This window comes from Alosa alosa, chromosome 18, assembly GCF_017589495.1.
Source record: "Alosa alosa isolate M-15738 ecotype Scorff River chromosome 18, AALO_Geno_1.1, whole genome shotgun sequence".
Lineage (NCBI taxonomy): Eukaryota > Metazoa > Chordata > Actinopteri > Clupeiformes > Clupeidae > Alosa > Alosa alosa.
The window spans coordinates 22,190,487-22,207,441 of record NC_063206.1 but is presented as its reverse complement, the minus strand read 5'-3'; the positions used below and the strand labels follow the sequence as shown (position 1 = coordinate 22,207,441).

Below are 16,955 nucleotides of genomic sequence, written 5' to 3'. Positions count from 1 at the left end.
AAGCTGGGATTGTAGGAGACACTCGGTTGCCAGTGCTACTGTTCTCATTCATATGCACACACACACACACACACACACAGAAACAGACACAGACACAGTCACACACACACACACACACACACACACACACACACACACACACACACACACAGTGTTTTGAGCAGCATGTTCTGCAAGTCGGACTGCACTGTACAGATAGCACTGCACCAATGGGATTGTCACTGTGCCACCGGGAGGCAGAGTCAACATTCCTGGGGTTGGTGCTCCTACACAGAAAAAGACATGAGTGGGTCAAGTCTACACAAGAAAAGACCATCTCCTGGCAATCGCTAAAGGAGCAAACTTTGTACAGGTACACTTGACCCTCCAGTGGGATGGACAGAACAAATAGACAAATACAAAGATAGAGAGTGAAAAAGAAAAAGGGAGAGAAGAGGCGGGGGGATGGAGAGAGGGAGAGAGAGAGAGAAAAAGAGAGAAACAGTGAGGATGGAAGTGTGAGGTAGAGTAAGACATATTTACAATTCAACTGTATTTTTAATGGTGTTGCATTGATGTATAATTAATGATAAATGCATTGCTTCATTGAATGAGACAAAATTGCCACAACAGATATACAGTATTTACAAGAGTTTAAGTAAACAAATAAGCTTAGAAAGTTACCAGCTGAGCGCAATGGCAGACAGAGAGCCAATAGAACTGTACAACATAGTGTGGTGTATTCATCTATTCTTTAAGATGGATTTTTATGTCTGATGGTGTTGCAAAATTTTACATTCATTGTGGGAAGGTGCACTATCCTTGATACAGCATAGTAAGATCCAATCTCATGGAAATCCTTAGATTTAAGGATCTACTGTCTGACTGCTGAACTGATGTCACACTTTAACATGATGACAATGATATTCCATCAATATGCCTAAGAAATGATCTTCACTGTCTAGATTTAGCAAAGGTCTGAGAACAACTTTTTGAAAACTCTTCAATGTAGTTATTTGCAATGTAGTTATTTGCAAATGTATTTGCAAAGGTCCAATTGAGTAGCCTTTCAGGGAGATACTACTAGTCTGGAACACCATAATTCACCAACGGTTCCATCAGACACCAAAAAGGTCAGGCCAATCAATCAGCGACGAGAGGGATGACGCTATAGTTTCAAAATAAAAAGTGGTTGTGGTCAGAGGCGTACAGAGTACACAGCTTCATTACTTGAGTAAAAGTACAGATACCCCTTGCTAAATTTTACTCAAGTACAAGTAAAAGTACAACAGTCAGATGTCTACTTGAGTAAAAGTACTGAAGTACTTGTTTTTAAAAGTACTTGAGTATAAGAGTACATTTTCTAAATATTGCATTACTACTGCCACAGTTCTCACATTTATGTACAGAAACGTCCTACATGGAGTTATGAAAAATGTTAATGTTAATACCTTGGAGAATGTAAAAGGAATTGAAAGTAAAATCAAGTCATTTCCATCTTTTTACCATGTTACCAGGGATGGGCTGTATTTCTAATACATGTATTTAAAATACGTATTTCAAATACAAAATACTATTTTGTAATTGAAACACTTGAAGCAAAAACTATCAATAACTTGTCCAGCAAATTGAAATAGTCTGGCGAGGTGGAGCCACGGGTTGGCACATTCCCGGGATGGACCTGCTGCGTCTTCATCCATTGTTTCGTCCATGGTTTCGTCTCTTATCTAAATCTGATCATGGAGTTGACTTTGGCGGAAAGCTGAAGGTGATTGCTGATAGGCTGTCCCAATCAGTGGCGCCTGCACAATCCAATCACGTTTGAGAGGGAAACAACAAATTGAGGGTTTCCGAGAAGTAACGGGTACTCACGGTTATGGATAGAAATGTAGCGGAGTAAAGAGTACAATATTTGCCTCTCAAATGTACTTGAGTAAAGTCAAGAGTACTCCCCAAAAATGATACTCGAGTAAAGTACAGATCCCTCAAAATTGTACTCAAGTACTCTACTCAAGTAAATGTACTCCATTACTGTCCGGCTCTGGTTGTGGTAAACGGTAGTTGCAATGCCCGCAAACATCAAAAATTGCATCGGAAGATGATTGGCCAATGTTGTTTATCGTAAGTTTGTAAAGTGTAGGCAAAGTAGGAAGTAAGTGTAGGAATCCCTGATCAATGTATTTGGTTAGGCAGGACCAATGATTTCAAAGTTAACGCAAAGTTCCCTTTGCAATGGCCTACTCTTCACCATGGAAAAACCAAGACAGTGAACTTGTTCACACATCTTATGATGCGTGTAAGTTCATGACACAGGCCCAACCTGAAGGCTTGTTCAGGTGTAGGTGTGTGCATCAACACTAGCTCAACGATACATGCAAAGAAACTTGTAAGTAGAGGGTCATTTCATTGTAAGGCAGTCTAGATTTTATGTAGGGCACAGTGGCTCTGAGTGTCATTCCACGTCGATATATGGATTAGAAAATTTGCCATTATTGGGGACACAGACTGGGTAGATTGATCTGAGTATCAACCTTTCAAACAAAAAGAACATGGTGTTATTTAGCCGGCATCGATTGATATTTCTGAGGAATGATGTATAACTCCTGTATAAGCCATGTGCATGTGTGCACAAACGTTACATTTCATTTAATTTAATGTACTACTGCATTTTCATTCCTTCAAAGATGTAAACAGGACGAGAGATTAAAGTGGAAAGCTTTGTGAAGTCATAATTAAAGTATAAAATACATCAGAGATGGCGTCTTTTTAATGTTCTTGATTAGACCTGCTACGTCATAAATGCATTTTTAAAACATTTTTAAATTACAAATGAATGCTTTAATTTGAAGCATTAAAGAAAGGAAGAGAGAAAGAAAATGAAAAAGGAAAGGCAGAAAGAAAGAAATGTCAAGTCAACTTCATCAAACAATCTAGTGATAAATACTCAAACACACAAAGTAGATTATTTTCCTTCCGCAGCGCACAATTCACGCAATCAACCTAACCATAATTTCACACCCCTGAACCCCGCTATGGTCTGTAACTCTCAGATGACGAACACAAAGCTGGCATAACAACATTGTACTTAAAGCTGCAGTTGGCAAGAGTTGGCAAGATTTTTTGATCATATTCACTGAAACCGACACTATGCTCCGACAGAACAACATAGATCAGTCGGTTTTAGAAAAAAGAACACACTTCTACCTCCACCTAGAGCCTGTTATTTGTTTAGCTCCTGGTTCTTCTGGTCCAATCAGAGCAGAGCTGTGTGAGATCTGACTCTCAATCATAGTCTGGTGCAGTCTGGTGCGCACTGACAAGCACAAACTCAATGAGAGGGTGCTCGGTGGTAGTGGGGGAGGGGCATAAGAGTTGTAAACATTCAAAATTTTGGTTAAGTCCCCTCCTCTGTCAGACTTGCCAACTGCAGCTTTAACAACCACACTCCCTCCAGTGCCGGCCAACCTGAATTCTTATATCTTCCGGTTCTTACTACCCTCTAATGGCTTCGCATCATTTCCCATTATGCTTGTCTGTGTTGCCAATTTACAGCTGTATGGAAACACCCAGCTCTGGACAAAAAATAAACAGACCATTATATGCACTCGTGCTGCAGAGTGCTGAGTGGACCTGCTGTTTAATGTCGCAGGAATTGGTTTACATTATGTGTTGTTGTGAGGCTTAATCCCCTGTGAAAATTCCAAGGGTGAAATAATGGCGGATAGAGACTGGAGCAGAGTGCTGAGAGGTTGACTTTTGAACTGTGGGATTTGAGGCAGACAAAGAATGTCAAATTTGCTTCAGTCGAAACCAGTGTGGAGTGCGTTTGGCCTGTCACAACGTCAAACTGCCCCCAAACTGAGCATTAGCCGAACCACTATGCAGGGCCACATACAGTATGACGTAGGTCATAACAAATGGAAGACAATGGCATACACTTCTTTTTATGGAGGAAATAAAAAGTTGTTTTTTTGTTTACAATCAACAAGAGAGGGGTGGGGGGTAATGTTTGAACACTAATTAGCATTTCATTTTTGAGTGGCCAAAGAGTGACAGCCAATGTGCCCTCCATTGCTGTTACTCTGTGCTTTTAATTTGTTTGATGTCACTTTGAGGGCAGCCTAAGGTTCACATTTTCCCATTGATTTAACAGCATTTAAAGCTGAAAATCAAAGTGATGCCAATTATGCACAGACCTCCACCAAGGCCAATTGCCATACACGGCGCTAGCGAAAGTGAAACTAAATTCAGAAGCCGCCCAGCGATTCAGACCCACTCCAAAATGTAATTGGTGCTTCCTTGGCCTGTGCAAGACCCTTTCACAAAAATCAGGCAGCTACACATAACCTCTTGGCGGAGGTGTATTGATGGCTTTGACATCACAAATGGATTCTTATAAACATATTTCATCAAGAGAAAAAAACATATTTTCAAAATGTTTTATGATTTAAGAAATAGAGTAGGACTAGAGTGAGCATGGTGGGGGGCCTTTCTGTGTTTTCCTGGGTTTACAACTACCCAACACTGGACAAACCTTGCACTTTCATTTGGCTTTTTTGTATTGTCAAAGGTCATGAACCTGACACACACTATTGTAGGATGCTACAGATTTTAAAAGCAGGCCGATGACAGGCAGGTCTATCTTATGAAAACAAAATAACTGACCACATTACTCCAGCACTATAGTCGTCAGTTTCAAATCTAGATTTAAAGGATAACTCCGGTCTAGGAACAACTTATGTAAGGGATAATAATGTATAGAACGGCGGTCATTAATAAAATAAGTCCCGACAGGGCGAGCTGGTCTTGCTACGTCCTGAAGGGACTTATTTTCCCGATAATGACCGGCATTCTAAACATTATCCCGCTTATTATCCAGCTTCCGTTTCATTGTAGCTTTTGTTGAGAAACAAGTTCGCAACACACGCTGAACTTGAATCAAACATTGTTTAGAACACAGTTGATCAACCGTCTGCTTTCCCTTTTGAATGAAGTTCCATTTGAGTAAGACTGAAACATGCATTTACATCTATGCTACTATGAAGAGGGTCTCTACATACAAACTGAAGTATTGCTCACCTTTGTAAGCATAAAGAAAGGGTATAAAAAAGACCGTTTGTGCAGTCAGTGCAAAACCACATTTTATTTTTCATTAGCAGGGAAAACAGGCAAAACCCGTTAAAACCAGGAAAAACAGTTCAAGGATTACAACAACTCCTTAAAGTCATTCACCAATGCTTGCTTTCTGTGGCAATTATTTCTCATAATCCATTAAGAGTGTCTCACACCGTTATCTCTGCACTCTAAACAGCTGCCAATCTTCACCATAAATCTATCTCTAGCTAGATCCAGAAAGAAAGACATTTATAGAGGGTGTATATAGAGAAGTGACACTTACAGATTCGACTAGAAGAACTCCAGAGGGTACCTTTAAAAGAGACTGTGTGCAAGCATGCTATTATGTAGCTATTAGAACCATTAAAGCTTGCAAGATGTACCTGTTTTATTATTTATTTATTATTATTATTGTTTCAAGTTCTATTAGATCACACAGCATGGAATATATTGACACCATCATTGAAACGTGTAAGTAGAATTTGTGTTTAAAAAGGACAGAGAACAATTCACTCTCCTTTGGAACTCATCATCTATCTTATCACATCATGCTGAACTATTCATTTCCATTCACTGCCTGAACATGTTGTGTACCTTGCTTTCAATGATCTGGTGCACTTACCCCAAAGGTTAGAATACCACACAGAGAGCAAGAGAGAGAGAGAGAGTACTGTAGCTGTAATGAAATACAGGAAGACTAATCATCTTGAGTTGATTCATGTAAAAACCTTTTAAAAGGACCACTTTTAATTAGCTTTAAATCAAACTCTCACAGCACTGGGCATTGATTGCTAATTGTTCAGCTGGCAATAATCAACTTGTTAGCCCCAACAACTTATGTACTAGTAAATATAATCATTGCATATAGAAGTAGAAGGAGAATGCAGTGTTTATCAGATTTGCCACATCACTTAAGGTGAGTTTGATCTACAGTATAATTTAAAAAATTAAAATATAATTAGGCTACCCTTCCGTAACAGTGAAATCTTGCAAAGGTTGCATAAGAAATCAATTCAATTGGTGTCCATTCTGGCCAAAAGAGCAAACTCCCCTATAAAAAGCCATTAACCTGATGGATTGGGTTGTAATGGTCTAAGAAGTGAGTGAGTAATGTATAATAGAGAAAGGTCAGACTTCAACTTGGAATTCAGTGGAGAGACAACTTCAAAGACTTCCACACACACACACACACACACACACACACACACACACACACACACACTGCACCGACTTCCAGAATTAAATATAGCTCACAAAGGAACAGAGTATACAAAGAAACACCTCAGCGTTAAAAATAAACAGATGGCCGTCCCCATAGAAGAGCTACTTATGATGAAGTAAAAAAAAAAAATGTTTAGGTAAACACAATATTTGCAATGAAAGAAAACATTTAAAACAAATAAACCAAAAAAAAAGAGTGCAATAATTGCAGTTTTGGGTTTTACAGCAGATGATGTAACATTACTGCTGAGCCGTAGATGACTAAGGGAGGACTCCCTCACAGAGGGATAATGGCTTCCTCCTCGATGAGCCCTACACGCCATGAACTGCACACATCTGGATGGCGCTGCAGTGGTTCCATCGCTGCCATATGGCTTGGAACAGAGACCAAAGCACTTTGTTGACACAGAACAATGAATGATGCAAAGCAGGCTGGGACGCTCGAGCGTGAGGTTTTTTTTTACAGAGCCGTCGGTAGTTTGCATTTAATTCTTGGTGGAAAACTACAGTTAAAAAGAGCAACAAGGGTAATGCATATGGATGAAGAAGTATAAATATGACTAAAAAAAAAAGTTAAATAAATAACCCGTTTCAAAGATGTGCCTTTCATAGTTATCTGTGGCCATCATTCATTTCATATGTCTCAGAACTCATTCGAAAAAAGACCCAGAGAGATTATTTATGTCTAAATGGGCTTCTATAGATCCTTCCTGAGGGGCCAGAAAGTTGAAGCTTCAATGACATGTCAATTTTCATGAATGATTGATGAGATGTTGTCTTTGCCTGCGAGAATGTGAGAAGTTTTAAAGAGCATCTTTGGAGGAGACACCGGCTGACCTCAGTATGGCATGGTTAACCTGTGTCAATCATGTGGTGCCATTGGTGCCATTGTTGAAAATGTCCAAAAGGCAAGGTAAAAATGGGCATTATTTAAATTTTAGCATTTAAATGTATGATGGCATAACTATGATATTAAACATGTCATATATAATGTTATTTCCCTGTAGAAACTAATGTATAAACATAAACATGTAGAATGCTTTACTTCCAATACTGAGCTGAATGTAATGATGTCATAACAAGCATATGCACAATATTTAACACATCAATATCTATATATGCAAATGAGTTGTTATTATTTTGTTATTATTTCTGAAAGTGCATAGATAAATAGTTAAATGTTTGGGGGCACCGACAAACGTAAACCTGACAGACCTTACTTAAAAATCACAAGGAATAACCTACTTACAACTTACAAGTTACCTAACGGCCTGCAAAACACAATGTAACAAAGAAAGGTTTTTCTACATGAATATTTTAGATGCAGCTGTTTACTAAATTCCAAAGAAAAATACACCTCCATGTCATTTTACACACCATGACACCATTAGGGCAGCCGTTGGTAGTGTTAAGTGCAAGCCATACATCTCTGTCTGTCATCATATAAAGCCTGCCCCATGCTACGACAAGTGCTTGGGTTTTTGGTGAATCAGAAATCGCTGTAAATTGAAGAATTGCCAGACAGACCTCGTGAGCGAATTCAAATGCCCTCACAGGTTTGTCTGGGTTCAACCAGGCTAGTTCAGAGCAGAGTCTTTAAACTATTTTCAGTGTTTCAGTTTAATTGCCGCATAATTTTCCACACCATAAGCCTCTACTTCAGTCGTGACTTAGTCCATTCATACCCCTGAGTTGAACTGAGGCCACCGATGGAGTGGCAGTGGTCCAGCTTTCCCCAGACACACATTTTGGCTTCACAAAAAAGAGCATAACAACATTCATTGTCAAGGAGTATACCTGTCGCTCTCTCATTCAGTCATGTCTTGAGTTGGCACCATCAGTTCAACCAGCAACACCTAGTCACTGCTGTTAAATCACACAACATTCTCTCATGTTCAATTCTAAAGTAACACTACTTTAGATACTGCGCTTAATCTCATAACCAAAGATGAGGTTTCAAAATGGTCTTCTTCGTCATTTCTATTTCAGTTCACTCCATACGACTACCTTCAGAGATAAAATAATATTTCCTTCCATTCAGTGCATCCCATCTCAGGGACTAACAGCCGCTAAAAAAATGCAAAGACGATGCAGGTGAGAACTGACAATCTAGCACGCCTGGGCCTCCCTGTACAACTTACCCTCTGTTTATCCCTGCTCAGAGCTCACCTGATTAAGGTCAATGCAATTACAATGCTCTTGATTAACTAAATCAAGTTTGTTGAACTAATTGAGAGTGCCATTGATGACTTCAGTGCCGATGCACAACAGGCGCATCTAACACACAGTGTAGGGGGGTTTGTGAAGTGCATAGGTTCTCTAGTTTAACCCTCCTGTTGTGTTCGCGGTCAAATGTGATCGATTGACAAATATTTTCTCTCAAAGATATTGTTAACTTATTCTGACTTGAATTTAGAAGAAGTGTCGTGGCACACTCAGAACTTCAATATGCAATTATTTATTAGACCAACGTTTCGGCTTGCGCCTTCATCAGGGTCATTTTCACACACGTAACTTATTCTGACTACCATGAGGCTCCTTAACTTTGTTAACACAGGGCATCTGAACACACAAAACAAATTTTGATGATTTTTATAACAGTGTTTTATTTAACTTTAGAACAGCCATGTCAATTTTCCGGTTAAAAATGACCGGCCATTAGAAATGAATGGGTGATAAAATGGTCAGTGTATAAAATTGGGTCCAGGCACAAACTTACTGATCAGATGGACTGTATGTGTGCTTCTGTACATTAAAACACACACACAAACACACCTTCACTCCCCCTCTTTGCTTATATGCCAGCCCGTACTGCCTTTCCCCAATAGAATCTTCCCCTTTCTGACTTGCATGAGCTCAGGTCAGTGAGGCCTGCAGGCCATAAATAGCAAATGTAAGTACAAAACTGGTTATATCCAATAGAACACAAGTTGATGCAAAGGTCTATCACAACTTTAGATAATAATATGTGTGCTACTATGTTTTTAACAAGTTATAATGCAGCGGTCATTTTTGACCGGGAACACAAAACTAGTAAACATAAAACGAACACAAAAGGAGGGTTAATTGGTCTGACCTAGCTAAATGTACTGATAATAGCAAGCAACAGTTCCCCAAAACAACTTTCACGAAAGACTTGTGTGATCATAAACATATCTCAATCTATCACATTTCATGAGCAATATTAAAACAGTAAATGACAGTCATATCATAAATATAGTCAAAAAGTGGAGCTTCACACCAAACAGTAAATAAATTGCCACCAATATGTTATTCAAAAGAGCACACATGATAATGCCAATGATGAAACCTCCTAGATGCCAAGAGGTCAACATCTCCACCAAAACAAATAAAAACTCCCATTTAGTCAGAGTTCAAAAACATAAGTATACTTACCAACAGCTAAACATTGTTTTACATCAAAGGTCAGTACAGTAGTATGTGAATAAGAACTGCCATGTAATGTCAAATCTACTATATTTTCTATCTCAAATAGATTTTTCAGACCAGCATCCCAATTCATTGAATCTTCTATTTACAATTTGCATTAAGTTGCAGTTCATTATACAGTGATATAACTATGAAAAGAAGGAAAATCTATTATCTTTCATGGTTTTAATTAGCATACCACACAGCTCTTTTGTTTCAAGTGCAGCGTATAGGCCTGGCACATCTAATCTCAAAGGTGTTTATCTCCTCAGTTCAGATATCCTTTAATCCACGTGGGGAAATTTCCACATAAAAGAGTAATATCACCTTTGGTCTTACCTTCATAAATTGCTTTAAATCCTTGAGCACTTACAGCAAAGTCCGTGGTAAACCACAGTGCCATTATTGACCCAGTGCTCACGATTGGAGATGGCAGCATGAAGCCCGACAACCTGGAGGAGTGAGAGAGAACCATTAGCCCACAAACAAACAACAGATTTTCAGACTCTTGTTAGATGGCCTGCTAGAACATGATGTACAGTATAGACATATATTAAGCAAGGTGATGATTATTACTTTCATTTGTCATCTTTTAAATTGATACTAATTTGTGACATAAAGGTACAGAACAGAGACATTGCTGTGAATGTTTTCCATGAAATGATTTACGATATATTGAGATGAGACTCTAACTAAAGCTCAATCAAATCATTTACTCAGTTTCACACTTTATTTAGATGTCTATCACCCAAGATGCAAATTCCACTGTGAAACTGAACAGAGAGGCCGTAAACTGTTTTCTCGAGCCAACTGAAATGTGTTAAAAACACTTTACTCTTCGTTGTAGAGAGACTCCATACCATTTATGTAAAGTACTTTGGGTATTGTGGAAAAGTGCAATCATTCATTCATTTCATTACTGTAACAACAACTCTTCAATTTTTCATGCAACCAAAGGGTTACAGATCAATTAGACAAATGACAATATCTACACTATAAAACATATGGATTTCATGCCATAGTCATCAACTATAACAGATTAGAAAAACAATGCTGGCTGTTTGGAGACATATACATATTTGCTATGACTGTCTTTGTTGCATGACAAGAAACCACTGTAAGGAAAATAAAGTAAAATGCCTGACCATAAAAAAACAACATATTACCACCATCTTAAAGGAGAATTCCGGTGTGATATTGACCTAAAGTGTATTGAAACATGATACCGAGTGTGAACGTATGTCTCATAGCCCATCTCGGCTTGTCCCCTGCACTCCAAAATCTGGCGCTAGTTAGCCGATGCTACCAACAGCTTTTTCAATAGTGATAATTCAAAATAATTCAGTGGAAATGCATGGATTCCAGTTGCTGCTACTGGAAGAAACTGGAATCCAAACTGGAATGCATTTCCACTGAATTATTTATGGAATCTGATCCCTTATCATACCTGTTCATTCTTACTCGTTGCTCGACTTATCGTGACTAAATTCAAGATGGCTGCAAACGCTAAACTTCGTGAAGAAGTTCTCAATGTCTCGTTTTAAATGTCAGGGCCCTCGGAAGTCTACCAATGAAGTGTGGAGATACATTGAGCCTTGTAAATGGGTGTAAAACAGTGATTTATTTGCATGGCTAGCCCGATGCCGAAGCACCACTATTGAAAAAGCTGTTGGTAGCATCGGCTAACTAGCGCCAGATTTTGGAGTGCAGGGGACAAGCCGAGATGGGCTATGAGACATACGTTCACACTCGGTATCATGTTTCAATACACTTTAAGTCAATATCACACCGGAATTCTCCTTTAATGGGGCAACCGTGGCCTACTGGTTAGCGTTTCAGACTTGTAACCGGAGGGTTGCCGTTTCGAACCCCGACCAGTAGGCACAGCTGAAGTGCCCTTGAACAAGGCACCTAACCCCTCACTGCTCCCCGAGCGCCGCTATTGTAGCAGGCAGCTCACTGCGTCGGGATTAGTGTGTGCTTCACCCCACTGTGTGTTCACTGTGTGCTGAGTGTGTTTCACTAATTCACGAATTGGGATAAATGCAGAGACCAAATTTCCCTCACGGGATCAAAAGAGTATATATACTTATACTATACTTATACTCAAAAGAGTTTATTCACCAATTGCAACTTTTAACATTCGAAAATCACACTGTATTATCCACATTTACAATATGTGCACTCATCAACACTCTATAGGAACCATTCGATACCACTGGTATTGTTATAAACATTGGACAATAACCTCCATCATCATCAAACATGTTGAATGCCTTTTTTAAAAATCCGAAACCACATGATGCAGTCCACCTCACTGAGATCACAGAATTCATAGTTTACCCACCTCTTATTTTACCATCTCTGCTATGGACATAATTGATTTTGCAGAGACCACATTTCTCTCAAGGGATCAAAAAAGTACACTTCTACTTAAAATGAGTAGCTGAGTAGCTCATACAGTACAGACCTTATGTGGTCATTGTCAGTATTGGCAGCTGAGGTCAAGAATAATTGTCTAACTTCCATGACAGGATAACAAGGCATCTGAGTTTCTTTGGGACTGCATTTCATAGGAGAAACCCATCACATGCATTTACACAAAAGACATGATTGATACCACACGATTACTGTGATTTCATTGGAAAATTGCAGGGAATCTGAGTGTGGTTATACATGCTCTTTCACTGTGTCATTGCTGTTTTCATCAGGGTATCATCTGTAGTTTGCTGAGAATGTCATCAGACATTCAGGCATCTCTTTTCTCCCTTTGTCGTTATTTGTCCACCTTGCTGGTAGATGTCATTTCCATGCAATTTTATGGAGGACACCATGGACTTTTTCTATAGGACGCCATGAATTTTTCATTCCATGTTGGTATGAGAGGAATGTGCTGTGGATCATTTATTATTATTTCTGGACAAGAAAACCAAATGATTGTCACTGTTTCTTTCTATATTTACATGGGAAAAAAAAAAACATTGATGATGAATGTTTCAGGGAAGGGAAATGAATTCCACAACATGTTAGAATCCATTCCACAGCATTCGAATGAAACTGGCCATTCTGAGAGCCTGAGTAAACATGATTGCATACTTTTTATTTTAGCAGTGATTCTGTAATACACGCATACACAAACACTCACGCACACGCACATGCACACACACACACGCACACGCACACGCACACACACACGCACACGCTATTTTCTATCATTTGTGTTCCCCTGTGCCCAATCACTTTCAGCTGACTGAGGAGTAAATACCTGGCCTGTATTTACCTGTTGCCTGTTGTTTCTAAATCATGCTCTTAGGAGCTCTAAAACATTTTCAATGGGATAATATGTTCATATTAAAGGACCCTGGTACTCAACTCCTCTCTCAAAACACAGTGTAAACAAGACCCTCCAAAAGCCGGCTTTGATATTACCTCTTGAATGCACAGCAACCTCCATGGTTCAAAAATCTCAGCACTTGCCAGTTAATTTCCAAACAGCACACAACTTTCACCATGACATGTAATTATGATTCAAATCCAAAGTAATATGTTTCTGGCATGATTGACACACAGCCGTATTCTACTCATATTTTATACACAATTTGAGAATGATTGATGGGTGAAGTGGCCCACACATGCACTATTCTGCAACAGGATGTCATTTCTGTAAGTGTTGCTGGGTATTCGGTTTCCCTGTGGAAACCATTGCTGGAAACTGTCTATTTTCTTTGAGTAACATACAAAAACATTACTTGTCTTCGTTCGTACAATATATTGAATACAAATATGTAAATATCATACAGGTTCAAGATTCCTGTTTCCCATTGTTGACTTGTTCTTCCTGACATTACATACTGTGTTGAGATTTTCATGTGGAGCAGCAGTGACAACACAGACTGACAGTCAGTCAACCCTGGATTGATTCCCGCCGTTGTTAGTCCGCATCACTTTGGATAAAAGTGTCTGCTAAATATCAGTCAACTTTAACTTCAACTTTAAAATTTGGGGTTACCAGAGAGTTTGTCAATTTACACTGAACTTACACTTTCAGCTTATACAGATGAAAAAGCAGGCCTCTCAGAACCATTTTATGGTAAATGGGATCTCCCTGGGTAAGCACGAGACTGGGGTGGTTGAATACGTAGTGGTTGATCAAATCTAAAATTCAAAGGTGCAGCATGCCGTAATGTCTAATAGGCCAGTGGGTGATGCTTCCACATCAGTAGAATATGGGGGATACGATTGAGTGTTTTGCATGCTTTTCTGCCTCTCCACCTGGCCATTTTTTTCCAACTTCTGACATGTCTAAAGTTTATTTAGAAGCTGTCTTTGTGTTGCACAAAATCACTGAAGGAGGCGATAACCTGTGTGTTATGTCTAAAACACACAGACACATCTCGGCGCACTTTGGGACAGGACTAATCTTCAGGGTTGCACCCATTTCAGACTCAGCTGTAGCTCTTAGAATGCTTTCCCAGACTAAAATACAGTTTTGCTGCAGACACATTAGTTCTTCTAGTGAGATTGCACTGCACTGCAATGTTGTTATGTATAATACAACAGCCATGAGGGGATATAAAATGCTAAAGAATGTTTCAATCACAGACAGCAGCTGCTGCTCCAGTGTAATTGTCTATCTATGCCACCACATTATAGATCCCGCATTACTCAAAGTGCTTAACATTTCAAAATATGTTATTTCTTAAAGGAAGCTTTACATCTACATACAAGTGTTCATGCGTTGTGGTGCCTAGTTCTGTTTAATTGCATTCATCTCCTGCTGGTTGATGCTTAACATGTCTGAAAAAACTTGGGAAATGTCATTGCTATATCAAAAATACCCACTTCTCCTTTTAGGACGATGCTACAGTGGAGGAAAATACAGCAATGATATTCAGCTCTCATTTCTGCTCTCTCAAACTGATGTGTTTATTTCATGTTTTCATGCCTCTGAGTCATTACCAATATGCATGGCAGCAGTAAACTGTCATAATAAAAAAAAACTGAAACGAATAAAGACAAATTGACTATCTTAGATGTAGTGTTTTTTCCCCCCACACTAACAGCATTCCCGAAGTCTCATTCTGGCAAAGAATCATTGTTTCTGCAAAGTTTCAATTCCTCTGGGGAAGCTTCTTGAGCAGTTGTCCAAGAGTCACAACGCATGAAATAGGAGGTTTCCTGATCACAGGTAACTGAAATGCCATTGGCAATTTAAAACACAACTCTTCGAGACAAGATCTCCTGATTATCAGTAGAAGAGTTGACAACTCTGGGGAAAGAAGAAGACAAAGACAAAGAAGAAGAAAAAGAAGAGGAGGAGGAGGAGGAGGAAGAAGAAGAAGAAGAAGAAGAGGAGGAGGAGGAAGAAGAAGAAGAAGAAGAAGAGGAGGAGGAGGAGGAGAAGAAGAAGAAGAAGAAGAAGAAGAAGAAGAAGAGGAGGAGGAAGAATAAGAAGATAAAGAGGAGGAGGATGAAAAAAAGAAGAGGAGGAAGAAGAAGAAGAAGAGGAGGAGGAGGAGGAGGAGGAGGAGGAAGAAAACGAGAAATGAGATATGCGATGATTAGCTCACAACACTTTACTGGCGGGAGCATAATTAGATTGTAATTGACGCTATTTCTTCACTCTTTTCTGAGACCGTACTGGGGCAAATGAAATGTGAGAGGAAGAGTTTTGTGCTAACGACCCTGTACCAAGGATGATAAAGTCACAAGATTGGCACAATTATGACGAAACTCACCATAAGATGATTATGGAGCAGTACAATTGTTCCGGTTTATAATTTGATTCCTCCATTGTGCCTGAAATTCTTTTCTTATATAGCTTGCCTTTTTGCCTGCACAGAGGTAATTGCATAGCGCTTCACTTTTTCTTTTTTTCCCTCCATTATTCTTTATAATCATATTTCAGATGGAGATACTTCTTTGATTTTTTTTTTTAAGTCCTGCTGTGGTCAGAAAACTGTCCATGCATGGCAGCAACCAGTCTGAATTCCCCACAGTGAACCTTGGCATGCGGGGACAGCTTGTAAATGATAATGAAGCTCCTGATCTCTCCTCTGCTATTCTGAGAAAAGAATGCCTTACAGTTCAAACTGAGCCCAGTGATGGACCTGCACAGGGACAGTAAATTGTTACCACTGTTTTGCTGCTCATTAACAATGACTGTACATGTGTGAATATGGTTGTGTAGAACTCTGCGTTGGTGCAATCCGAGCAAGATTTAGAAAGAGGATACATGTCCTGGTTCTTAGACTGAGGCAGATAATAAGTACATGCACATAGAAATACAGTACATCAAAAGTGTTTGTATACAACAGAAATAGTCCAAGAGTATCTTTCCTCTCCAGATGACAGAATAGCTGATACAACAGTTCTACTGTAGTTCTAAACCTGGTCTCTGACGTTTAAAAGAAATCATGATATGCACTGTTTTAAAGACCTTTTTTTATTTTAAGTTCCCCCAATAAACCAAAAAGTACATTTCCGCTTCCAAAAGTTAAGACAAGTAAAAGCATTAATCTAAAACATTGATTTAAAGTGCTATAGTGACTATTACGTCTCTCACAAAAATACCTCAGTATTATGAGTCTCTCTCACAATATTATCAATCATTATCAATTGATAGCCTATCTCCTCCCTAATACATTTTATTCCATCTGGTTTTGATGATTCACCAACCTATCTTAGACTCCTCTGTTAATAAACATAGGGTGTATTGGGAAAATAAACACACACACACACACACACACACACACACATTGTCTTTATGTCAATGTTTTCTCCATGATTTGAAAATTTCTTGATGGAAAAAGAGTTGACTGTACTCACTAAGAGAATATGAATCACCAAATGACTACCACGTGTAAAATTCATCACGCTGCAAAAGGGCTAAGCACACTATTGAAGCACACCAATGGTGTAGTCACAATATATTGGTAAATCCATCATAGGCCTCAGCAGGTCTTGGCTCCCCTTGACTTGCAGTACAAGTGCATCAATCACCGGACAGCAACTCTCTTGCCTGTTGCTGAATTGAATTCCCTAACAGTGGTCCTATCAACACCCTTCCAGCAATTTTACGGAGCTGTTACTTTAGGTTGTCTGAACTGTAATTCCTGGTCTGTGAGAAAAGTAAAGAAAAATATTAGCCTATCCAAGCTTTTCTTTCTGTCTATGTGGGGTTGGGGAGTATTTTTTGTCCTTTTGTCTCT

General features: G+C 39.1%; 1 protein-coding gene across 2 annotated transcripts in view; it reads right to left on the bottom strand.

Moving 5' to 3' along the window:
* Window positions 1-16,955, bottom strand: part of LOC125311390 (CUB and sushi domain-containing protein 1-like) — a 300,533-nt gene that overhangs the window by 179,205 nt on the left and 104,373 nt on the right. For both annotated transcript variants that reach the window (XM_048269385.1, XM_048269386.1), the window contains exon 3: window positions 10,084-10,196. In XM_048269385.1, the coding sequence (XP_048125342.1) occupies window positions 10,084-10,196 (113 nt within the window). The remainder of the gene's footprint in view (window positions 1-10,083; window positions 10,197-16,955) is intronic.